Source organism: Martes martes (genome assembly GCF_963455335.1).
Source record: "Martes martes genome assembly, chromosome: 10".
NCBI lineage: Eukaryota > Metazoa > Chordata > Mammalia > Carnivora > Mustelidae > Martes > Martes martes.
The window spans coordinates 28,370,153-28,397,593 of NC_137898.1; the positions used below are offsets into that span (position 1 = coordinate 28,370,153).

A 27,441-nucleotide genomic window follows, 5' to 3' on the forward strand; every position below is an offset into this window, starting at 1 on the left:
CTCCCTGGGGAACCTGGCATATAGTAGGTTCAGTACTCTGGAGAATGGACTCTTACCAATGGCAGGAGTGAAAGAGCTTTCAAAACTCCCTTTCAGGCTTCAGTTCACCCCCCTGCCACCAAAACTCCATCCTGCTACAAACTTCACAGTTCTCCAAGAGCAGCAGACCCCTTTCATCAGCCCCGCTACCTGAGAGCCACTGACATAATTTCTGCGTAGGTTTCTTAGAATTTCTTTGGCCTCTATCCTACAGCTCCTCAAAGGTGAGAATGACAGTCTCATATTCCTGACTGTACTACATACAGTGTTAGTAAAAAGAGAATTCTACATATGCAGACAAGAGAAGGCTGGGTGTATCACAGAACAATAAAACTGGCGCTGTTAAGCTTTTTTAGAGCCACAGAGCTTCACTTACCCTAAACAAAATCTTAACGTAGAACCCTAAAACACAGCAGAACCGAAAGTAGAGTACTCTGGTTAAAAGAAAAATCTCTCCCTCCTCCTTGAAGTAATCCCTGGGCACTGGTAGTGGTCTCCAGGAAAATCTCCCTGCAATACCTGGGTCCCCTACACAAATGAAACCCTAACAGGAGCTGCCTCCCTTTGGTCAGCTGGCCCCTAAGTTGATGACACTTTAAAGTCCTAGGGTATGAGCCAGTTGATATATCTTTGTTATCATTGCATTAGGATGAAAATCTACATTACTACTTAAAGATAGCACTTTACTAAAATTACCTAAACACAACATTATAATTTGAAAAATTGAGTGGCTTATTTGTGAACAGTCATAACTAGCTAGTGAAGATCTGACTGTTCTCATTAGAGCTGAGTTCAACCTCCCATGTTATAGCCCCCCCCCCCACACACGTGCAGTAATAAAGTCAAGCTTAGAAACCAGCTTTCCTTTCGTCCAGTCCAGCATACTCTGTGCTACAATATATTGCCTGTTATGATCCCTTCCTGCCTGCTTCAGGTCCTTCAAACTTATTTCTTCTTAATTGAGATGTTTCCTTGGTCAACAGGCAGCTCTGTTATTATCCCCACTGAGATGTTATTCCCTTCTAAGTGAATCTTGGGATAAAGGATGTGCATTTGAAGAGTTAAGTTTCATCCCATGCTACTTTCTATATGTTCTTGTAGTTAATATCTCCAAGCTAGGATGGACCCAAGAGTCATACAGACTGGCACTTTACACATAAAACCTTGAATTAAGAGCTTGTACTTAAAAACAACACCATTCAATGTGCTTGACATGGGTTATAAGCCATTAACTCCTAGCTAGCTGGCTTATAGGAAACGAAGGTTTTATTTAGTTTTCTATTATAGGCAGATTATTTAAAAAAAAAAAAAAAGGCATACTAGCTAGAAAGTGTCATACCTTAAGAAAGATTGGTTCCAGAAAAGTGTTGCTGACATGAACCGAGAAAGATGGAACAGAGTCAGGAGCAGGAAGCCACACAAAAGAAGTCTGAGTCTACACTGGTTGAAGAGTTCAGAAATACTTTTTCTACTAGCCAAATTCCCTGTGAGTAAGTTTAAAGGAGGCTATTCCAAAAATGATCTTAAAAAGTGTGAACTGTATGAAATAGTTTGTGAAGACTCTAAATACCTCCCCAAATGTCAAGAAGTACACTTTCACTCCCCCTTTCCTCTTCTGAATGGCCACTGTTCTAAAACAGAAAAATAAAAAAGCAGGAAATGCAATTTTTTCAGATGCGACAAGCTGTCTTCACTCCCACCAGCACAGTACCTTCCCAGCATGCCAGTGTCCATGGAAACTTTCAGGTTGGGAATCTCAAAGTTAAGGCTTCTGTACAGCCTCTCGTATGTATTCTGGCATTTTGCTCCAAGACAGCGCTTTCCAAATCTCTATCAGGCTCCAGTGGGGGCAGGTGAGGGAAGAGCTTCATCAACAAGGACAAAGTCCTTTTTCAGTATCTTTCGTGTATGAGAAGAATAGCCACTATTTGTGAATAAAACCAACGTTCATTCCTAAGGCTTGGAAAATTATCCAGCAACCTAGAAATTGTTGTATTTTAACCTAAAATACAATAATAAAATAGTTTACGAACTATGAACTACATTCCATTACTAACATTGCTGAGTGCAGTCAAATATTTTCCTGACAACCTGGTTAGAAGCCTCTGTTGTTTGGCTTTTACAGTGGGGGTACTGAGAAAAGAAAAGGTTACTGAACTGAGCATTTAATCTCTTCCTTAAACCAATTTTCTCATCTTCATCAGAAAATGCAGACAAAAGCAGTCATGTGATCCTCTTTACCTCCTTTCACTACCCCACTGCATGTAAATACAGCATCATGAGGTCTCTACCTCTGTATCTACCCAAAGAAGTAATAATAATATTTACTGTTCTGTTATTAATATTTCTGTTAAAAAAGACTGTAAGAAATACACCAGATTACCTCTGAGTGATGGGATTGAGTACTTCTTTTTTTCAGTTTCAGTCCAAATTTTCTGTAATAAGGTATAACACTTATTTTTCTTAAAGAGTAATTTTTAAAAAGAAATGAAGTTCAAAGAAAAAGTTAAATCCTGAATAAGATATTAGCTAATTGAATCCAACAGTGTATACAAAAAATTATACACCATGACCAAGCAGGATTTATCCCAGGTATGCAAGGCTGCTTCAACATCTGAAAACCAGTTCATATAATCTATCATGTCAACAGGCTAAAGAAGAAAAATCACATTATCATGTCAATAGATGCAGAAGAATCATTTGATAAAATCTAAGATCCATTTATGATAAAAACTCTCAACAAACCAGGATTAGAGGGAAATATTCTTAACTTCATGAAAAATATCTATAAATAATCAACAGTTAACATCACATTTTGTAATAAAAAACTACAGGGGTGCCTGGCTGCCCCAGTTGATGGAGCATGTGACTCCTGACCTCGGAGTTGTGAGTTCGAGCTCCACACTGGATGTAGGGATTGCTCAAAATTAAAATCTTTTAAAAAAAAAAAACAAACAAAAAACAGTAGTGAAAATCTATAGTTTTCCTGCTAAGATCAGGAACAAGGCAAGGATGTCCCTTCTTACAACTCCTTTTCAACATACTAAAAAGTCCTAGATAGTGTAATAAGACAAAAAAGGAAATAAAAGACTGGGAACGTAGAAATAAAGCTGTCTTTGTTCACAAATAACATGGATGTTTATGTAGAAAATCTGAAAGAACTGGCAAAAAAACCCCTCCTGGAACTAATAAGCAATTACAGCAAGGTTGCCAGATACAGAGTTCATATATAAACGTCAATCAATTTCCTATGTACTAGCAATGAACAAGTGGAATTTGAATATAAAAACACAATACCATTTACATTAATACCTCCAAAGTGAAATGCTTAGGTATAAACCTAAGAAAATATGAATGAGGGAAACTACAAAATTCTGATGAAAGAAATCAAAGGAGAACTAAATAAAGATTCTCCATATTCATGGACAGGAATTGTCAGATATCAGTTCTCCCAACTTGATCCATAGGTATACTACAACTCCAATACAAATCCCAGCAAGTTATTTTGTGGATATTGATAAAAATGTTTCTAAAGTTTACATGGAGAGGCAAAAGATGCAGAATAGTCAACATAATATCAAAGGAAAAGAACAGAGTTAGAGGAGGATACTACTTAACTTTAAGAGTTACTATAAAGCTACAGTAATCAAGATAGTGTGGAAATGAGGAAAGGACAAACAAAAATATCAATAGAACAGAATACAGAGCCTAGAAATAGACCCACATAAATGTAGTCAATTGATCCTGAACACAGGAGCATAGGCAATACAATAGAAAAAGAGTTTTTAACAAATAGTGCTAAACTGGACATCCATGTGCAAAAAAAAATTAACCTAGCCATAGAACTTTCATCATTCATCAAAATTAACTCAAAATGGATCACAGACCTAAATGTAAAATGCAAAACTATAAAACTCCTAAAAGAAAATCTAGATGACCGTGGTTATTGTGATGACTTTTTAAATACAATTTCAAAGGCACTATCCATGAAAGAAATACTTGATAAACCGGATTTCATTAAAATTAAAAGATTCTCTGTGAAAGACACAGTTAAAAGAATGAGAAGATAAGCCATAGACTTAGCCCCAGATATACCTGAAGATACATCTGATAAAGCACTGTTCCCAAAATATACAAAGAACTCTTAAAATACAGTAATAAAATAAAGAATCCAATTAAAAAATGGGCCAACAACCAGAACAGACATCTCACCAAAGATATACAGATGGCAAATAAGCACAGGAAGGATGTACATCATTTGTCATTAGGGAAATGCAAATTAAAACAACAATGAAGTACCACTACACATGTACTAATATGGCCAAATTCCAAACACTGACACCACCAAAAGCTGACAAGGATTTAGAGCATGAGGAATTCTCATTCAGTGCTGATGAGAATGCCAAATAGTATAGCCACTTTTAGAAGATAGTTAGACAGTTTCTTACAAAACTAAACATACTTTTATCATATGATCCAGCAATTAAGCTCTTTGGTATTTACCCAAAGGAGATGAAAATGTGTGTTGAAACAAAAACCTGCACATGGGTATTACAGCAGCTTTATTCATAACTGCCAAAACCTGGAAGCAACCAAGATGTCTTGAAGTTAGGTGATTAGATGAATAAAACGTGATACATTTACACAATGAAATATTACTCGACACTAAAAAGAAATGAGCTACCAAGCCATGAAAAGACATGAAGGAACATTAAATGCCTCTTACTAAATTAAAGAATTTAATATGAAAAGGCTACACAGGGGCGCCTGGGTGGCTCAGTGGGTTAGACCTCTGCCTTTGGCTCAGGTCATGATCACAGGGTCCTGGGATCAAGCCCCGCATTGCGCTCTCTGCTCAGCAGGGAGCCTGCTTTCCCCTCTGCCTCCCTGCCTACTTATGATCTCTATCTGTCAAATAAATAAATTTAAAAATCTTTAAAAAAAAAGAAAAGGCTACACATGGTATGATTCCAACTACATGACATTCTGGAAAGGCTATGGGGACAGCTAAAAGATCAGTAGATGTCATAAGTCCAGGAGGAAGGAAAGATGAATATGTGAACACAGAGGACTTTTTAGAGCAGTGAAAATACTCTGTATGATACTATCATGGTAAATAACATACACATTTGTCCAAACCCACAGAATATACAACACCAAAAGTGAACCCGAATGTAAACTATGAACTTTGGGTGATAATGAGGAGTCATTATCAGTCAACCTGAAATCAGGTTCATTGATTACAACAAATTTATCTACCACTCTGGTGTGAGATGCTGACAGTGGAAGAGGCTAAGTGTGTGGAGGCAGGAAGTATAGGGGAACTCAGTATTTTTTGCTCAACTTTGAATCTAAAACTGCTCTTAAAAAGTCCATTTTTAAAAAGTTAATACAATTAAAAGAGAATACTAAATAGCCCCTGAAATGGAGCCTAGAGAAGGTGGGGAAGGGGCACATGGAGGTGGAGTGAGCATCCAAAGGGCCAGGTGGTTCCTCCATCTGAACCTTCATCTCAAGCATGTCAACGTTTTCATTCTTTGCCTTCCCAGTTAATACTAGACCCTTCCTTCCTAATCTGATTTCCGTTTTCTATAATAAATCAAGGGTTTTTTAAAGCCCTTTTCAACTTAAGCCCATTAAAATAATGGCTTCCATAAGAGCCAAGCACTTAGCACATGCTGCTGCTGTCATTTGAAGGTTCTCCTATGGGAGCTTCAGTCATCCTGAGGCCCCTCAGAAGAGCAGATTTTAGTGTCTTGAAAAACTCTAAAGAACATCTAAGTAGGTGATCCAATAAGTGACCAAAGTATGAAGCCACTTACTTTAGAGAACTACCAGGCTCATCAATGAGAAATGGACATCATTATAGTACGTTAGAGGGACACTGGCTTCAAGACGTTATACAAGCACAGTGGCGCTAACCCTAGGGATAAAGCTCATGTGATCAAGTGGGAGATGGAGTTAGGAGCAACGCTGTGTGAAAAGAGAAGGCATGCCTAACTTTGGCCTGATTCCGTCACTGGACATTCTCTTGTCCTCTAATCCGTGACAAAGACAGGGCCTTATGAATAATGAAATGAAAATATCAAGAGCCACCATGTGTGGGCAGTGTGCCAGGGCTATTACATACGTGTTTCTCATCTAACATTCAGATAGGTAATGATATTTTCATTTTATGTTAGGGAAACTGAAGCCCACAGCGATGGAGTCACCTGGCCAGTGTCATCCAGCAGGTAAGCTATGGAGCAAAGATTTACCTCAGGTCAGCCCTGCTCCAGGTCAGTGCTCTGACAACCACTCCACAGAGCATCCTGCTACTGAAAAGGAAACTGAGCACCTGAGAAGTAGTGTTAGACTACTGGAAAGCAACTCCACAGAGGAGCACCCTCAGGATGAGAAGTCAGAGCCCCTGAGTGTTAGTCAGTCCTGTCTTTTGGAACCAACCAGCTATGTGACTTGGGGCAAATCACTGAATCTCTCAGAGCCTCAGGCTCCTGAGCTACTAAAAATGAAAAGCCAGTTTTCCTTTTATCTCTAAAATGATACAACTGCATAAATTTTGCATTCTTGGAGCAATTAATTCACCAGTCTGGATTTGTCTCTAATCACAACTGTCACCAAAACAAGAGGGGATTTGGGGGACGAGAAATCTGCCTTAGAAATTCTAAAGGTGACACAAAATGAGTGTAAAGAGAATAAAATAACCTTTATCCTTTGACGATGCTACTCTATCAAGCAATTACCCTTTCTCCTACTTTTAACCACCAAATTTATTTGGAAGGTCACATAAAGTCTGCTATCATAAACACCAGTGAAGAGTCTACCAGTCGCCAACTCTACTTAATCTCACTACTCACCTGTCTGTAGCATTTAGCACTACTGATGCCCCTCAGTCTTTAATTTCCTTCCAGGGTTTCTGTGAGCCTGGCCTTCTCTGGCTTTCTGTCTATCAGCTCCATCCCTACAATTTTACAAACTCTCTCTAGGTGACTATGATAGGAAAAACTCCTCTAACCAGGGTTTTTTCAACCTCAGCACTATGGATACTTGGAGCACATAGCTTTTGGTATTGGGAAAATGTCCTGTGCCTTGTGAAACACGCAGCAGCACCCCTGGCCTCTACCCAGAAGGTGACAGCAGCAGCAGCATCCCTCACCTCCAGACATTGTCAAATGTCCTCTGGGGCCCAAACCACTTCCTCTCCACACCTTCCCCCTAAGTAATTTCATCCCACTTTTACGATTCAACTCCTCCCTCCACAGAGATGGCTCCTATACCTGGATTTTTCTCTCCAGGCCTCCAGCCTCACAATTCCTTTTGATGTGTGTCTATGCCTGGATATTCTTCTATTACTCGAACCATGAAGGCTCAAACTGAGTCCTCTCCCACCTCCTCACTGTTAGCACTGCTGCCTTTTCTGAGTGCCCAGACAGCAGGTACTACCATAAGCATTCCACATGTGTTACCTCAATCATCATGATACCCAGTGGTAACAATTATTATTCTATCAATTTTATAAATGAAGAGACTGAGGTTCAGAGGGGGTGAAAAACCTGCCCAAATTCATACACAGAGTTAGTGGCAGAGCTGGAATGTGCACCCACACAGTCTGACTACGCAAGCCTCCTTTTAACCACAATATTATTCTTCCATGTCTTCCCTTCAGACCTTGTCCTACTTCCTGACTTCCCCCTTAACACCACCACGGTTTAGGAAATCACCCAGACTCTAAATTCTGGAGGTAAGTTTTACTTTCTCCACCAGGAACAGGTCTCCTGACTTAGCATCTGGAGAAGTGACACCTCTGCTTGAGCTCTTGCACAAAATGGCGGTCAATACATTAAACCGTCAGGAGCTGTCCCACATCTGTCTCTCCACCACACTGGCTGAAGAAGCCTGCCCTTGTGTCTATGAACACCCCCTTCTCTGCATTCTCTTCCACTACTCTCCACTAGATATCTCTACCTGGTCTCTAGACCCAAATGCTCCATTTTAGCTCCACCTGCCCCCTTGCCCCAGGGTCTTTCAGCCCACTCCCACTGTCACTCACACCTCTAATTTGCTGAATAAAACCGTAAGTACCAAAGAGATACCGGGTGATCCCCCAATCTCCTCCTTGGTCTTTAGACCCTATCTTTATCTTACATAGTCTTTGGTCTGGCCTATACCTTCAACTCAGGTAGGAGCCCCATATATCAGTCAGAATACTCCAGCCTTCCTCTATTTCTGCCAGAGTGCTTCTTCCTAAGACTATAAACGTTGGTCCTTGAGCCCAACTACTCCTGTTCTTTAATAGCTTCATGCGTATGAACCCGTAGTATGCTTCTTCTCAATCTCCTCCCTTTCATGATTTTCCATCCCCAAATACAAATATGAATACACACGTACACGCAACAAGCGCGTGCACACAGACACACAGTGCTGGAGGCTCAGGACTGTCTCCTAAAGGCTTTGTACAGGAAGGATCCTAACAAACACTTGAACTGAAGCTGCTAATCAGCTAGGAAGCAGAGAGCAACTGTGCACCCCCAGCCGTCTGAGAGAGACATGGTCACAGCCGACAGTGGACCAGCCCTTCCTGTGAGAGATGGAGATCTAGCCGCTATGGTCGTGGCATCCCTGCCGAGCATCCCCTCCTGTTCACGCTCTCAGCGGCTATGACTCTATTGCCGTGACAACTCGATGTGGAACCCCGTGTCATGGCACTGAACTGGACTCACCAGAGAAAAGTGCAACAGGAATGCGAGGCTCCCTTTGGATCGATACAACCGCTTGTGCTTTGGATGCGTGTCTTCTTACCTGACCCCGGCGTGGCAATAAAGAAAGCAATCACAGACTTCTGAGCACCACTCTTCCTGAGTGAACAGGAAAATAATTCTGGGTGACCTCCCCTATAGAAATGTGAAAGTAGAAGGAGTCCCCAGAGACACCAGGGCCTGTAACAGGAAGAAGAGCGAGAACTTCTATTTCACCTTGTTTTCTTGCTCTTCTTCCATCTTAACCTGTGCATAAGCCAGAAAGACAGCTTGTGCTTCAGAAATTATCCTGTAGGAAGTGGGAGGTAGGAACTGACATGGAAAGTTTCAGGGGCAACTAAACAGAAATTATACTATTTTTAAGCATTTTAGACTTGAACACACAAAGCACGCCTATATTACCTGCTGAAGATTAGAGCAATTTTAGAACAAGACTCACCCCTCCACCTTCACGCCACTTCTCTATGCGAACACTTGCCCTGCAAAGCCACAGCTACTTGTATACTATCAAAACCAAACAACGCGCACCACCAGGAATGCTCAGGAAAGGGCACTGGGGTGGGGGTGTGAGTCTTCCTTGTTACAGCTGTCCAAATGGCAAACCTCAGGGAGTCTGTTGTGGTGGAGACAGAGGTGTGAGTGCTGACTCTGCTGTAACTCAATGCTTCTGAAGCTCAGAAAGGTGAAAATTTTATTTGTCAAACAGAGGTAGTAATATCATTCTCACAGATCTTGTGACGTTTACACAAAATAATACATAAAAAGCACTCAGTATTCTCTGGGCACATAGGAGCATCGGCAGAACTATTCTGCTGGTCCAGATAACAGGAACCACGGACATTTATTGTGTGCTTTTCACATGGTACCCACTGAGCGTTCACAGATAAAGACTCCCCAATTAGTTTTCTTAAAGAAAGCAAGCCTACAACCTTGGGAGAGCAGATTTTAATTTCCAAAAGGAACACAGGAAGGACTTTCTTTCTTTCTTTCTTTTTTTTTTTTTTTTAAGATTTTATTTATTTATTTAACAGAGAGATCACAAGTAGGCAGAGAGGCAGGCAGAGAGAGAGAGGGGGAAGCAGGCTCCCAGCTGAGCAGAGTCTGATGTGGGACTCAATCCCAGGACCCTGGGATCATGACCTGAGCCAAAGGCAGAGGGTTAACCCACTGAGCCACCCAGGCACCCCAGGAAGGACTTTCTCATAGAACCTAGGCATGAAGACTAAGGATGTCAACCAGAGGCTCCCTGCCTCAGTCTTAGTAAATGGCCACAGGCTGTCAAAGAGCAATGTTTGCCTTTTCTAGTTTGATACAATCAGATACAGTCTACTTCAACCATAGGGAGGCAAAGCACAGAGTGCAGGATGGATAGATCACATTCTGCCCCTCAGCTGCCATGCACAGTCTGTAGGTATAGTCAGATCCTCAACCTCCCAACCTGCTTCTATTATTATGTCTCTCTTCTGCAGATCAAAACCCTATTACTGTTAGCTACTGGAGCAGCTAACAACCTGCTTTCTTAAGAACCACAGGGCTTGTTAACTAACTACAGTTGCTAAAATACTTTTTGGGCCCCCAAAGGCCATGCTAACCATCTTCCCTCCCTCCTTCCTTCCTTCAAGATTTCATTTACTTATTTGAGAGACAGCACGAGTGGGGTTAGGGGCAGAAGGAGAAGCAGCCTCTTTGCTGAGCAGGGAGCCCCATGTGGGGTTCCATCCCGGGATCAGGACTTGAAGCTGAAGGCAGATGCTTAACCAACTGAGCCATCCAGGTGCCCAATCCTCCATTATTTTTTTTAATCTCCTCCTCAAAAGTTCCCGTTTTCAGGGTACTTAGTAATAAAAGTATAATATGATTAGCCTAGCTTATGGATGACACTAAAGGCTCAGACAAATCAAGAGGGACAGGTAATAAGTACCAGAGGACTCAGGTCATCTGATTCCAACATCTGAGCTCTTCCACCATAGAAGTAAAAGAAAGCATGCCATACTCAATAGTTTTTTTTTTCCCTGAAAGTCTGAACAAATACTCTATTGGTATACTATTCCCAACCCATCTTCCATAGGTAAAAGTTAGTTATCTCCTACAACTACTAACAATTCTATATAGCAATCATAGAAAGGCAATTTATTGGCATCATTAGCCTTAGACAAGTTATTAAACCTCTTCAATCTTTGTTTCTTATCTGTAAAATGGAGATTATAATGTCTAGCTAATTAGGTTGAGTTAGGAAGTAAGGAGCTATCAAAGACTATTTCGCTGGCCACGGAAGTAAACAGAAGCCATTCAACAAAGGATAGTCATCAACTAAATCACTGGGTTGAATGGACATTCTCTGCAGCTACAGATGGATTTTGTCCTTTGGCTAAGCGCAGTCAGGAGAGATGTGATTCTCAAATTTTGCCATTTATATACACAAACAAGCATCTACATACAGACCTGAGGTAGACTGAGAGCTGTACTGTGTAACTTTAGCCTTAAGTTATCAAAGAAAACACCTTTTTCCTTGAGCAGACTGAGTTTTCTTTCTGAGCTGAATGAGAGGTTAAGGAGGAAAAGGGAAAGAAGGGAGACAGGAGAGAAGGAGGCCCTTAAATAAAAGTCTGGGTGGTTTTTTATCACTATCATCACAATAAGTTTTATATGTAGCCACCCTGGCTCCTAAATTAAATGTCAAATACAATCCTGCACTGGCAACGTGAAGCATGGCTGCTTTGGGGGAGTCCTGACAGCTCCACTCCCCTGTCCATGTTGGTCATGTAACAAGCCTTTCAAGCTTTGGCAGAGAGTGTATTACCAAGGCTCCTGTCAGTGCAGACAGGAGCTGGAGCAGGGGGAGAAGGACATCACAATGTGTTAATTTTATTAGGCTGTTTAAAGCTCAATCCCTTTGCTTTCTAACAATGCTCCAGCACACCAGGAAGCTCAGAAACCATGCCTACCCTAGTATCAAAATGCCTAGAGCTGATTTGTACAGTACTTCAATTAAGAGCTCTGGTGCCCTGGCAGAAAGAGGATGGCCAAAGGGTAAAGCTGCAGGAGAAGCAGGAAGGGGAAGCAGGAAGAGAACAAGAATCTCAGTGGTGTTTAAAGTGAGGACATATCTCCTAATGTGTCTCTTAAATGTGACACTTAATTTCTTTTGTGACTCTTAATTTATTTTTCTTTTAATTTGGCACCAGGCAGTTTTGCTAACTAGAGAGTTTGCTCCTTAACAATAAACATAATTGCTTCTATGCATTGATTTCTTGTTTCTATTGGGAATATATAGACACACAGCTGCAAACTCCCAAGGCAGATATATTTGCCTTAACTTGAACGGGCAATGGAGCTAATGAACTAACCCCAGGCGAGGCAGCTACGCAAGGCCCAGAGTCAGCCAGCCAGCCAAGCAGCAAGACCAAGGGGCTCCAACTCTGGAGATTTAACTCAATTTATCTGTATGCTATTATCACTCAGAAGAGGAAGCAGCGGTCCTTTAAAGTGTCACAAATCCTGGAAAGTGTTAATTGATCAAAGTATGGAATCTAGTTTCTAGACCTTCATTTATTCATTTGACAGAGAGAGACAGCAAAAGAGGGAATACAAGCAGGGGGAGTGGGAGTGGGTGAAGCAGGCTTCCCGCTGAGCAGGGAGCCTGATGTGGGGCTCCATTCCAGGACCATGGGACCCTGGGATCATGACCTGAACCCAAGGCAGACGCTTAACGACTGAGCCACCCAGCCGCCCCCAGAATCTACTTAGTTGTAAACTTGTGGCTTCTTTTTCTCTGCAAGGATCCGAAGGCCTCCTGAACTATGGGGGTGGGTTTGTTGTGCCCACGGACCCCAGCCTCCTGTTGGAAGCAGGGCTGGATCTCAGGACTAGGAGAAAGCTAGCAGCAGCCACCCTGGACAAGAGGCTGTGCTAAGCACTTTAAATGGATTATCTCATTTAATCTTCCTAACGACCCTATGAAGCACGTATTATTATCCCCCCTTTCAGAGCTGAAAAGAAATGAAAAACCTGAGACCCGAAGAGATTAAGCACAGGATCTGCCTGAGGCAGAACTGGTGGTCAACACTGGAGGTAATCTGACCAGGTGCAATCTAATCCAGAGCCCACGCGGGTAGTAACTGTAGAATGCTGCCTCTCCCTGACAGGTAACATCGGGTTTCTGCCCCTCATCCCTGCCTGGAAGAAAGGAGACAGACAGACTATTCACTCATGAATGGAATTACTGGGTCACATGGCCACTCTGTTTAACCTTCTGAGGAACTTTAAGCGAAGAGCTAACTAAAGTGATTCAGACAGAAATCTCTCACCTTCTCTCAGTAACTTTACTGAGATGTAATTCTTGTATCATGTAACTCACCCATTTAAAGTGCACAATTCGGTGGTTTTTAGTATATTCCCAGAGTTGTGCAATCACCCCATGATCAGTCTGAACATTTTATTTTCATCACATCAAAAAGAAACTCCATGGCCTTTAGCAGTCACTCCCACACCATCTCTCCCTCTCCCTCAACCCCAGGAAACGAGTCTATTTCCTATCTGTAGAAATCTGCCTATTTTGGACATGTCACACAAATGGAATCACTCAGTATGTAGTCTTCTGGGAATGGCCTCTTCCACTGAGCACCATTTTCGCGGGTTAGCCTTCCTGAAGCATGTATCCACACTGCGCTTCCTTCCTGCCAGACAGGGGCCTGCTGTATGGCTAGACCAGCTCCTCCTTACCCGGTCGTCTGCTGGCTTGCTTCCACGGTCTGGGTGGTACACCTCATGCTGCTATGAACACTGGGGTCCAGTTTTTGTGTGGACAAGTTTTCATGTCTCTTGGGTATATACCCAAAAATGGAATTGCTAGGTCATATGGCAACTCTATGTTTAACCTGCTGGGGAACTGCCAAAGTGACTGTACCACTTCCAATTTTTCTACATCCTTGCCAAACAGAAAACTTCTCTTTATTGAGAAAACTACAGAACTGTAGAACTGTAGTCCTAAAAACCATCACCCTGCTTCAGCTCTGCCCTTATTGCCTGGGTCACGTCACCTCGGGCAGGAACGCTTCCATCCGGGCACCTCAGCTTCCTCTGCTGGAAAGCGGGGCATGGGAGACGGCCTCAGATATCCCACTGAGCCCTCCACATATTCATTTAATCCCATGCTGTGAGACACCCTGGGGGTGGGGGGCGGTGGGAACGCTGTCAAAGGGACAGCTGGGGGCTGACTTCATGACTGTGTGTCTCACTTTGCATTAACTAAATTTCCACTGTACCCAAATAATCTTAGACTGTGACTGGCATGTCTGAGGAAAACGAACTTCAGAGTGTGCTTATGCTATTAGGAAGAAAACAGAAATGCCATATTGGGTAAAACTTCCATTCGGTAATAACAGCAGACCGGCCTTCAGGATTTTAGTTTTTCAAGCTGCAGTTCAAAGACTAAAGTGGATTCAAATGATAAAAATGTTTATAAGGGATGATGTCAGGTGAAAAAAAGTAGGATACAAACTATGTATGCATGTCTATACACACAAAAATACATACAGTTATCCAATTGTATATATACTTACACACACACATAGAACAATAATTATCTAGAGAGAGAATACTAATTCTCTATTTGAAAGGCAAAGCATCATGATATTAACCAGTTTTCTCATAGATGTATCTTAAAGTGTGATGCATTGACCATGTGCATCGGAATCATCAAGGCTGTATACTAAAAAAGCAGTCTCAGAACTACCAAATTAGATGTTCTGGGTGAGGCTCAAGAATCTACATTTAAAAAAAGAGGTACTCATGTGGATGGAACTAAAAGGTATTATGCTAAGCGAAGTAAGTCAGAAAAAGATAATCATCATATGATCTCACTCATAGGTAGAATTTAAGACACAAAATAGAGGATCTTAGGGGAAAGAAGGGAAAAATAAAGTAAGACGAAATCAGAGAGGGAGACAAACTATAAGAGACTTAACTACAGGAAACCAACTGAGGGTTGCTGGAGGGGAGTTGGGTGGGGGATCGAGTAACTGGGTGATGGGCACTGCAGAGGGCATATGATGGAATGAGCACTGGGTACTGTATACAACTGATGGATCACTGAACTCTCCCTCTGAAACTAATAACACACCATATGTTAATTAAATTTAAATAAGATTAAATTAAATTGAAAAAAGAGGTACTCAAAGTTTACAAATGACTGCAGGTAGCAGATTTCTTTTCTTCTTCTATATACATGTCTGTTTGTCCCACAGTTTTCTACAGACGGCATGTATTACTTTTATAATTGGGGGATGGGGAAAACGGGAAGTTGTTTCATTTTGTTTTCATAAAGGCAGGGGGATGGTGAAGGAGGGCAAAGAGCTTGTTTCTCCTCTTTCTACCCCCTAAGTGTCTACAGAGGATGAGAAGGGGCCACATCTGGTCCTTGGCGGATACCATGCCTCAAAGCATGGCTCGGGCCTGAGATACCACAGGTACTTTCCCATCTGGTGTCTTCCATCACTAACGGGAAACTACCGAAGCACCAGCCTCGGTTCTTCATTTAACCAGTGCTAAATGCTCTGGGCTATCACGGCTCTCCCCATCTCCCCATACTGTCTGTCAGAAAAGGCCGTTCTCCGGTCCTGGACCCTGAGACTGCGGGCTGCAGTATCCAGTAAAGGCAGGTAGAAGGAGAATGTGAGGGAAAAATAGTCAGTGAAGAGTCATACTGCTAAGGAGGGCAGCACATACCTCTATATTTACTCATCCATGGGTTCAACAATCGTGGGCAGGGGAAGAACGTGAAGTATGACACATGTGAAGTCCTAGTCCCGTCACTTACCAGCAAGCTCTTTAATCCCTCTAAACCTTGGATTGCTCCTCCATAAAACAGGACAAATAATACTTCCTTTCACAGTGTTACTGTACTGGATAATGCGCATCTATTACCATGCATATCTATTACTATTACATCACCTAGTACCCACTAGACTAGAGCTTGAGGGTACAGAGATAAACAAAACACTATGCACGCCCTTCAAGAATGCTATTTACAACTTCTTTTTTTAGGAAAAGTGTATAAATAGGTCAATAATTCAAATAACTTTTTTTTTTTAAGATTTTATTTGTTTGTCAGAGAGAGAGAGTACACACAAGCAGGCAGAGAGGCAGGCAGAGAGAGAGGAGGAAGCAGGCTCCCTGCCGAGCAAGGAGCCCGATGCGGGACTCGATCCCAGGACCCCAGGATCATGGCCTGAGCCGAAGGCAGCGGCTTAACCAACTGAGCCACCCAAGCATCCCTCTAATAACTTTCTAACCAAAGGAACACTTTTAAATGAATCAACTCGATAACTGAAGCAGCTCAATTCTCTGCTTCAGTTGGGTGCATAAACGCTGTCCCAGTGAACGCTTCTGTCCTGGGGCAAGGCAAGGACAGCATGAGGCCTGGCTTCCCCCTGGGAAACAAGAGGACACTAACAACAAGAATTCAAATAGGTTTTGCTTATATCCATTACTCTTTGTACATGCAAAACCTATCATTTTTTAATGAGTCTTTTTAATAAAAATTTTATTATTTTTTAAAAGATTTTCTTTTTTTTAAGATTTTATTCATTTTATTTAGGAGAGAGAGAGAAAACACAAGCAGGGAGAGAGGCAAAGGGAGAAGCCGACTTCCTGTTGAGTGGGGAGGCTGACACAGGGCTTGATTCCAGGACCCCGGATCATGACCTGAGCCAAAGGTACACAGTTAACTGACTGAGCCACCCAGGCACCCTAAAACCTATCATTTTAACAAGAGTCTGATTAGCACAGGAGAGTGAAGGACTGGGCTATGTTCCATGTCAATGATATCAGCTACTAAAATGGACTGTAAAGTTCTCTTGAAGTTATAAAATGCTATGTAAATGCTAAATAAAAATAAAACAATTCTCAGATCTATTTAATTTCATGTTGTTAGACAATTCTCTGGTTTTAAACTTAAGTAAGAACACCTTTAGAAACCGAATATAGGGAAAAAAAAAACCTCAGTATGTTTTAGGCAGTGTTAGTATGGCTAAGTCCCATCTTTAATCCCACTCCAATGTGAGAGAATAATATGAGCCACTTGACTTGAGTTTAAGGCACTTTTCTTGAGAATAACTTCTCGTAACATTAGTATGATTTCATGATACACAGCTGTGTTTCTGTTCGTTTTGTGCACATAAGCCATAGGAAACAAGGAACAGCCCATGTTAGATGGAACCAATACTAATAGAGAGAGTGGCTGTTATTAACTGCATAATGAGACATTAGTTGGATTGAGTTTAGCATGTTATGTTTTTGGTTCAATGCTTTCTGAGAGGCTGGGCAGGGGGAAGGAAGGGAAAGGAATCAATGTGTTTTCTGAGCTTCAGTTTCCTCTGTGTATACTAAGAAAGATAACTGCACAGTCACTTCACAGGACAGCTGTAAATAACCCAGAATACCTTCAATTTCTTAAAAATCCTGGGAATGGACACAGACATGCATACACACATACCTGATTAACTACATCTTTTAATTTTCCTAAAGTCTAGCATAAATATAAGAAACCTACAAACAAAAACCCTACTTGGTACAATAAATGTTTCTGAAAAGTATGACCGAAAAAAAATATGTTTATAAACTGGACCATATCACACACATTGGGATGCCTTATTATTTAAAAGACTACTTTCAATTAAATAAACTAAAGATTGGTATTAAAAATACTCTCTCCAGGAGCGCCTGGGTGGTTCAGTGGGTTAAGCCTCTGCCTTCAGCTCAGGTCATGATCTCAGGGTCCTAGGATAGAGCCCTGCACCAGGCTCTCTGCTCAGCAGGAGCCTGCTCCACCCCCCCACCCCCACTGCCTGCCTCTCTGCCTACTTGTGATCTCTCTCTCTCTGTCAAATAAATAAATAAATAATCTTTAAAAAAATACTCTCTCCATTATATACAAAGTTCTAGATCCCTGGAGATATGTATCCTTTAAAACAGGGCTCACCATAGCAACCTGCATGTACACAACTTAATCTGTGCCTTATTTCCCAGCCACCACTGGCTCTGTTCTTGTCCTCAGGCTCACCCCTAGTGGCTGGGATTTGGTGTCTTCTGCTATTCCTCCGGTTTTATAACTCAACCCACTCCTGTCCCATCGCATGAGCCTTGATCATCCTCGTAAATCCCGACTAGAACTCCTCTCACTCTCTTGGGCCTTGCAGGAACCCTGCCCTCTTAGGCAGCCTCAGGATACCTCCCCTCTCTCCTGCTCCTTCTAGGCTTATTTAAAAGGGCTCTTCTGATTATTTACTGAAAGGAATGAAAAAAAAAAATCAAAACAAAAGAGAAGGAACATCACCAGATCACCAGGGTCAGCACAGCCTCTAGTCACCCCAGACCCACTGAATCAGCAACTGTGGGGGTGGGCCCAGCACTCTGCAGTTTAGAGGTCCTCCAGGTGATTTTTATGAATATTAAAGGTTAAGAACAACTGATCTGGAAAAAAAAAGGGCATCTGACAAATATTTTGGACAAAATGAGGCTTCTCATTAAAAGAAAAATTAATAATCAATGACACAGAAGAATGTCCAAAATATTCTATGTACTAAAACCATAGGTGCAGTATAATTCTTGTAAAATATCTTAGAAGTATATTTCCACATGGAAAAATGTCTAGAAGGTTACACACCAAATTGTTAATAGTGGTTAGCTTGGGGAAAAGTCTTTTGACTTTTCCTTTATGGATATCTGTATTTTCTAATCTATAAGCATATATTATTCCCTAATTTTAAAAAATGGTTAATCTAGTCATCTTCCACTCATCTCTGACAAAACTCAGAGGTAAAAATTAACTCAGTCCCCAACAGATTTCTGTGTCTGGACTAATGAAGTTTTGTGATGCTTTAGGGAATTCTAGAGGAAGTGAGGCAGAGATAGTGCTCAGGGCTTCATGACTCAAATCAGTTTTTCTATGAAAAGCTCCTGTGTCTGGAAATGACAGGTCATAAAGCCTGAGAGATTCTGCCCTTCTTAAATAGGCCAACTTAACAAAGAGATGGTGGAGTTCTGAGGGAAAACAGAACAGATTAAAAACTTCCCTTGGAAGTTTGCTTCCCTTGGAAGCAAAAATTATGTATATAGTGTCCCATTTTCCACCACCCCACTCCCCAGCCCTGTTTGTGATCTTGCAGTCGTTCTGCAATTAGTCCTTCCTCAACCTGGCTCCAGGTATACAGTATATGCATATGGCAGACCAGAACAGGGTCTGAAAATAAAGGAGACTGGCAGAAATACTCCCGAACAAGATAAAGAAAAGAGAAAAGAGGTGAGTGTGTATGCACATATCCAAGATCAAGTCTGGTCCTAAGAAATATTCTTTAGCTAATGATGCACCATGGGAAAATCCTGAGGCTTCTATGAGCTGTTCTCATGGGATCATTCAATTTTTTCACCTCTGGCAAGTTTCCTATTAGAAGCACTCTATGCATTCATAAAGGACCCCAAAGCACTTTACCTGTATTATCATCATGCACAGAAGCCACTCTGTAATCTGTATACATCGTCTTGCTCTTCACTGCCTACAAGCATATGGGTGGGGCAGAAACAGAAAATACAGTTGTCTCCTTCAGGATAGCTGTTTTGCCCCAGAAACCAGAAAAACTCAGTTAAAAAAAAAAAAAAAGCTTTCAGTAATCCTTAATAATTAACTAATTCATCTTCACTAAAGGAAAACTACTTATACCAGGAATCTTTACTTTGAGCTAAGAAAATTAATAAAGGTTACATCAATTTTTTTCTATCAAGATACTCTCTATCTCTGGAGTTCTAACTACACCAGAAGACAAGAGATATGACCAATGTCCCAATGCTTTCAACACTGTATGAAGAGAAAGGTATCTTGTAGAATGAAGACTGAAGCCACCTTTTGTAAAGCCTGTCATTGTGGGTCTGCCTCGATAGTGCTTCAGATTAGAAAATTGGGGCACAAGGTGATTAGATGGTAGAAAGGAGATGAACACCAGTGCTTGGTCTGCAATGTGACATAAAAGAAAGAGCACAGGCAGTGAAGTCAATTTGAATCCCACCTCTAAATTATACTACAGTCAGGGCAAATGGCCCTACCTCTCTAAGCCTCCGTGTCCTTATCAATAAAATGGGAATAATAAGCTACTCTACCAGGTTGTTACAAAAATCACAAGTATGTAAGAGCAGAGGAGGGAAAAGAAGTTAGTGGGCAGAGAGTTCCAGTTTGGAATGACTGAAGAAGCTCTGGAGATGGACGGTGGCGGTGATGATGGCTGGACACAATACAAATACTTAATGCCACTGAACTACACATTTAAAAATGGTTAGCATTGGTGGTTCAGTGGTAGAATTCTCGCCTGCCACGTGGGAGGCCGGGTTTCAATTCCCGGCCAATGCAAACAGCAGATTCCCCCCCCCTCTCTCTGCCTGCCTCTCTGCTTACTCGTGATCTCTCTCTCTCTGTCAAATAAATAACTAAAACCTTTAAAAAAAAAAAAAGTTAGTTAAAGTGGTAAATTTCATTATGTATATTTTACCACAATTTTTAAAAAAGAAATATAAGGCTCCTAGCACAGTGTCTGGCTCTCTTAGTGAGTACTCAAGAAATGCAAGTCTTTTCCCCATATAAAGGACTTTAAATTAAAAAAAGGGGGAGGGTGGGAATACAAAAAGTCAAACAAATTTGTGCTCCTTTCCTTATCTGATTGTGAGAGGCTTTGACTCTCAGGCAGAGCCAGCTGGGACCAATACCCAGTAGTGCTACAGGAGGTCTCCGGGTAGGAGAAGGGAAGCTGTATTATGTTCAGATCCCAGTCCACCCCCACCCTGGTATGGAGTCTCCCAGAATATCAGTCTTACAGCTCCCAACATATTTCGAGGAAAGCCAGGAAGCTGAAACCATTTCCCAGACCACACTCCAGGTCATGAGGACAAAAGCATTCACAGTGGCCACTGGTTCCTGTAAGTAGGAGAGAGATAAGACGCTAGTGCTGAACACCAACTGGATGGGTCTAGAGCCTGTTCCAATCCCCATTAAGATGATCAGCACCTTGGATGCCTTTGACTGAGTGGACAGAAGACAGTAGTCTCAAAGGCCCGTTACAGGAGGATTAAAAATGCACTTGTCCGCAGTTCAGGGAAAACAATGATTATACATTGTAAGTCATAGAGAAGGGAAAAAACAGATGACTTATCTCCAGGCATATTAAAACATGGCTTCTGATAGGTAGGCTTAATTAGATCTCGATGCGATGTTCAGATAGATGATCACTAGTATCTCTCAAACCTAGCTCAAGGAAAATGAAACACAAAACCCAATCAATTCCAAAACAATACTTACCTTAGGATCTGAGCTCTTGAACTTCAACCTTTCCACCAACTCTATCATAGCTGCCTTCAGTCCGCCTGAGTCTTTGCTCTGAAAGAAAGAAAAGACAGGGATCATTAGACAGCATTTTGATGCTCTCTCAAACACAAACAGTATTTCATGGGACAATGAAATGGAAAGCAATTTTTTCTTCTTATTAGCCAAAAGAACTAAATGACTAAGGAAAGCTGTACTGCCCATCTTCCTCTCTCTACTGGACAAAGAGGGTCGGGGCATAAATTGCCCAGTGACCTGAGAGAACTACTTGAATGAAAATTAAATGCCATTTGCACAGGCTGACTCACTGCTTCATCTCAGGGTTCAACTGTTCACTGTTGACCGTTCACTGAGGGCCGAGGTTCTGAAAAGAGATTTTGATCTAGGATGTCCATTTTATGACCTAGTGATTTTTAACTTAAACTTCTACATACCAAATACAGAAGTATGCAGTATTAAACATTCTTATAGAAATAAAAACAAAGAAAATGCCCCAAGATTTAATTGGAAATGGTATTACAGTGTACTGGCTGAGTACAGGTTTTTGAGTCAGACATATTAAGGTTTCAAATTTGGGATCTGTCATTAACTAGTGGATTAACCTTAGGTAAATTACAGACTTTCTCAAAATCTCCTGTCCCTTCTATTAAATGTGAATAATAAACGGTTATTTTGAGGCTTAACTGGAATAGTGTCAAAGTATTGTCCAGTATGTGGCACATAGGAAGTGCTCAACAAATGTCTCCTCTTATAATTATTGCATTACAATGATTTTTTTTAAGATTTTATTTATTTATTTGAAACAGACAGAGAGAGCATGTGTACGCACAAGCAGGAGGAGCAACCGAGGGAGAGGGAGAAGCAGACTCCCCACCAAGCAGGGAGCCCGATGCAGGGTCAATCCCAGGATCCTGGGATCATGACCTAAGCCAAAGAAGGCAGACCCTTAACCGACTGAGCCACCCAGGTACCCCTGTATTATAACAATTTAGAGTAGAACAGTCCAAGAGAAATGCAGGCCACAAATCCAAGCCACACAGGTAATTTTAAGTTTTCCAGTAGCCACAAAAATAAAGTGAAACTAATTCTAATAGATTTTACTTAACTCAGTATATCCAAATATTATCTCTGCAACATATGATTTCAACATGAGACACTAGATACATTTTTCATACTAAGATTTGAAATCCAGTGTGTATTTCACATATACACTATTCGTTTAGACAAACCACATTTCAAGTCCTCCAAAGCTATATACAGCTAGTAACTACTGCACTGGTAAAGAGAGATTCAGAGAACACACTCTAGAGCCACACAGCCTGGATTCAAGTCCCAACTCTACCACTGGTCGCGTGATCTTGGGCAAGTCACTTTGCCTCTCTATGCTTCTATTTCTTTATCTGTAATACGAAGCTAATAACAGTACTTACTTCACAGTGTTATGGTAAGATTAAATGAACTAATACACGTTAAGGTGCTCAGAAAAGGACCTGGAACACGGTATATGCAACAGATTCCTGAGACATTTTTATTATTGTCTATCTGCCTCAAAATGTTTTAAACTCCTTAAGAGTAAGAACTACAGCTTCTATCTCTGTATCTGTGCCCAGCATCAAGAAGGGTTTGAAAAAGCCCGCTGAACAAATGAATGAACGAATATGCAATCTTAAGACATGAATGACCTAATTAGGATACATATGTGTAGCACATTCCAAAATCATATAAATTAGTTTATTTTCTTATCTCTAGTCCTGTGTAGGATCTGGTAGGATCATCATCTGCATCTTACCAATGATGATAAGGAAGCACGAAGAAGTAAAATGACTGACATTTTTATGGGGGAAAGGATAATCAACAGGTATAATATAAAAAAACACTACAAATATGCGTTACTCAAAACTGGTCCCAGAATCAGTACGATTTTCCAAATTTGCAGAACCAATTCCAATTCCTCTAAAACAGGAAATTCTTACTAAGACCCTTTATGTAGATTAAAATAGACTAAAGGCTCAGTCATGTTTTCCCTCTAACTCCCTCTCTCTCCCAAGTCTATCCAGCAAAAGCCTGGTGTAACATGACTAGATGGGTATCTGCTTTAGATATGCTCTCCAAACACAGCATAGCTGACATTCCCATTCTAGCTGGGGTTCTAAATTTTAATAGTTTGTAGTTTTAAAATAGTGGTTTACAACTCTCCAAATTTCATCACCAATTTAAATCTTTAATCTCTGTGATCTCATAGCAGACAGCTGGGAAAAAGAATCTGGAGGTCACATACCAGAGAGTGGGTGAGACCTGATGTACCTAAAAAAGGGTTAAGTTGCCAGACACAATCCTGCTTTTATGAGATGATCAGACAACAAAGCCTGTCTGGTGATATCATTTCTGTAACCTGCTTCTCATTGGCTGAACAAGCAGGTCACTTGTCTCTGGAAAGCTCTCTTCCCCCACATCCCAGCTGCCAGCGCCCATTTTAAGCTCCTCAGCAAGAGCCCTGATATATTATGACTTCCCCCCTGGCTCTAGAGAACAGAAAGGAATGCACCAAAATTGTGCCTTAAAACAGTCAGAAAAGAAACAGAACGACGAAGGCATCCCTCAGAAGCAGACAGCACGTTTGCAGGCAGATGTGCCTTGTGTGGAGAGATAAGGGAAACCTTAGCCTTCTTTTATAAAAATACAGTGTGTCAGCAGAATCCTCCCTCCTTTTCACCAAGCATCAGCAGCACTGCCTACCCAGGGGAGAGACAGAAGAAGATGCACTGATATTCTCCGTTCAGGAAATTCACCCATTCCAACCCGTACCCCTGCTTTGAGAATTATTCTCAGAGATTAACTGGGGTCTCTGTTGAGTCAGCTATACTCAGTGTCTAAAATGGGCGGTGAAGAAAACATTCTCAGTGTTTTTTTGTTTTTGTTTTTGTTTTACTCGTCAAATAAGTAGATGGTCGGAAAAGAGAGGCTTCCCTGGGCAGACCTGCCTCCAATAGCTGCAGGGCTGTAGCAAAAGTATTAAGTGGAAGACCCTGGCCCCAGATTCACCTCCTTTCTTTCCCCCACACACTTTTTGCACCTCAAAAAGCCTTGTATACAGATGTCACGCTAGTACACCTCAACTGTGGGTGTACTATAGTCACCCTTGGCCACACCTGGGACCTAGTAATGCACACATCATGGGGAGAGTCTAATGGCTTGATCCATCTTTGGGAAGACAGACTAAGAAAAAGGCTCTGCAGGCCTTGAAAGCAGGTTCAAAACATTTTGTCTGGTAATTCTTGGGTCCTGGGTACTTGGAGAGTAGTCCAGAAGGGGACGGGCACAGCCCTCTACAGGAAGGGCCCTCTAAAGCATGCAGCATAGGGCAGGGGTGCAGGGTTATCTAGGTCTAAGGTGGTCTCTGAGTTTGAGCGTCCCCAGAGCAAAGGGTGATTATCATGTTTTAGTGAATTATCTGTCTGAAAAAGCAGTCATCAGCCAAAAGGTAATAACCAGGGTCAGAAATTACACCCTCATACTTCCCTATTGTGGTGGAATAGAGCAATTGCCTCTGAAACCTGTGTTCTAATTGAGAGGTGGACCATGACAGTAACAAAGGGCGGCTAATTCTAACCTTATAGACATTTGGTTCCATAAATGTTCAGGTTCTACTGTGTCAGCCCTTGCGGCCACCACTATGGGTGGTGAACTCTGAGTCTCCTGATACCGCTCTTCTCCACCTCCATCCCACCCAATACCTTCCAAGAACTCAGGAGTTCAATGTAAACATATCTTGTTTACACACCTCTTTCCTGCCCTGAAAGAGTGTAGAATAAAAAGAAACAAGTGCTATGTTGTGACACCCACCTCTCAGAGTCTGATTAATCTGTGAAGATGTAGCATGCTTCACAAAAGCCAACTCCTAGGGACCAGTCTAACAAAGCCAAAGAAAGGACAAAATGCCTTACACTTGAAATTTTATTCTTTATTCTCCAAAGCAATTTTATATGCTCTTTCACTAGCATTTCAGGATAAACCTAAAAACTTAGGTATTCACACTTCACAGCTGAGAAAATGGCTCATGGAAATCAAATGAGGAACCTACAAATCACAGGGCTCATACACACCGGCAATTCACAATTACACAGTAACTAAGAGGTAGTGTGTTCTCACTTTACACTGGTCAACAATGGCTCTGTGGAAGTCAAATGCTGCCCGCCAAATCACAAAGCTAGTCAGTCAGGATCAAAACCAGGATCAGAACTATCCAAATGAAAAAGATTTATAATATATACAACAGAAGAGGCTGGTATCAACAATACATAAGGAAATACAGAAAGGAATTCTTATAAATAAGAAAAAGTCAAATAAGCCCAAAAGAAATCTGAACATAACAGAAATGCAGAATGGCTAAGATATATATTAAAAGATGTAAAAAATGCTCAAACTTACTAGCAATTCAGATATTTCTTAATCATCTTGAAAAAAAGTTCTGATCGGATATCAACTGATGAAGGGCTTTGGAGAAACTAGGGACTTCATATGTTGCTGATACAAAATGATGAAGCTACTTTTGAAATCACATACCTGGCCAGTCCATTTCTCTCTTTATGCCCTAAAGAAAACCCAGCTCCTGTGTCAAGGAGGCATGCACAGAAATATTCATGGTAGCACTGTCTGTAGTACAGAAAAAACCGGAAACATTCTAAACATCCATTAACAGTGGGTGGCTAAGTAAGCTCTGGAATTAGCAAAGTGTGGAATATAATCTAGCAAATAAAAAGAATAAAGTAGATCTGTTTTGTGCTTGTATACAAGGCAAGACATAATGATTTTTTTTTAACTTGCAAAAGGATACCTACTATAAATATAATTTAAAAAAAAAAAAAAAGCAAAACTGTTACTCTCCATGGGTGCTATATATGTATGTAAAAGACCTGAAAGAAATGATTGGAGGGCCGCGCCTGGGTGGCTCAGTGGGTTAAGCCTCTGCCTTCAGCTCAGGTCATGATCTCAGGGTCCTGGAATCGAGCCCCACATCTGGCTCTCTGCTCAGCAGGGAGCCTGCTTCCCCTTCTCTGTCTGCCTCTCTGCCTACTTGTGATCGATCTCTCTCTCTTTCTGTCAAATAAATAAATAAAATCTTTGGAAAAAAAAAAAAAAAGAAATGATTGGAGGGACTGGTATTGCAGACAGTAGTAGGAAGGGTCCTGGACTTAGCTAAAGGTGGTCCTACTGTCTAATTAAGATTTAGAACACATAAAGGTGGGAGTGAGCAAGGGAGGACAGACCTACAGCTTCTACAGGGCCTCTCTACGTGAGTTTGCTTAAATAAATACTGGGGCACTATTCCCTTTACACTGCAAACATATGAACCAGCAGGTAAGAGAGAGAGTTCTTTACCTGGTGTTTATGTACAGATTTCAGGGAGTTTAAAACCCCTAAAACTGTACACAAAATTTAGAATGCACATGCACTTTTCTCAGGAAAGAGACATTACTTTTCCTCTGAGTACCAAAACAGTTTAACTTTCCATGTTAAGACAACTGCATCCAGAGAAAAAAGACCCAGGCTCTACTCCTACTTCCGCCTCTATCTATGTGAGCCTGGAAAAGTCATTTTGTATCTTTGGATTTCTATTTCTCAATCTGTGAAGAAAGAAAATGGACCAAATCAGAATCTACAGATTTGTAGCCTGCAGCCTACAGAACTTTTTTTTTTTTTTTTTTTTTTGGACTTGTAGAGTGTTATCCCACACAGCATACTGGGAATTTTAAATAAGTTGCCAGCATTTAAAAATCAGGAGATATGACCTAACAGAAAAGATTTCTAGCTTCTTTTGAAAATCTGAAAGATCGGACTATACTGGGCTCCCATTCCCAATGGCAGCAACTGGCAGAAGCTAAGCTGGCAGCTACCCACTTTACACCAGGCAAGCTCTCTCCAGTTTGCCACGGTTACCCGGGTTTGCTTCTTGCATTTCCATTACCTTTGCACTCCCTACAGACATCTGAAGTTGCCATCCCTAGAAGTAACACTCTGAAGGTTTTATACCTCTAAGGGTTCTTGTATTTGAACTCCAAAAACCTGGGATGTCTCTCTTCAAAGGGGTTGAGAACACCTCATAAATATATGTCCAACCATTTACCGCAAAAACAAAAAAGTAGTACAGTTCATTTTAATGTAAACGTCCTTTGAAAATGTGTGAGGAATGGAAACAAAGGTGGAATATGGTAGGAGAAAGCGGCATCAGAACAGGAAGTGTCTCTTGACTTTTGTCTCCTGACAAGAAGTATCTCTGTAGGT

The 27,441-nt window shown here is 41.3% G+C and overlaps 1 protein-coding gene across 1 annotated transcript in view; it reads right to left on the minus strand.

The window, feature by feature from the left end:
* Window positions 1-27,441, minus strand: part of TRIM44 (tripartite motif containing 44) — a 107,346-nt gene that overhangs the window by 63,731 nt on the left and 16,174 nt on the right. Inside the window, exon 2 of the mRNA XM_080815967.1 lies at window positions 21,136-21,213. Coding sequence (XP_080672093.1) covers window positions 21,136-21,213 — 78 coding nt within the window. The remainder of the gene's footprint in view (window positions 1-21,135; window positions 21,214-27,441) is intronic.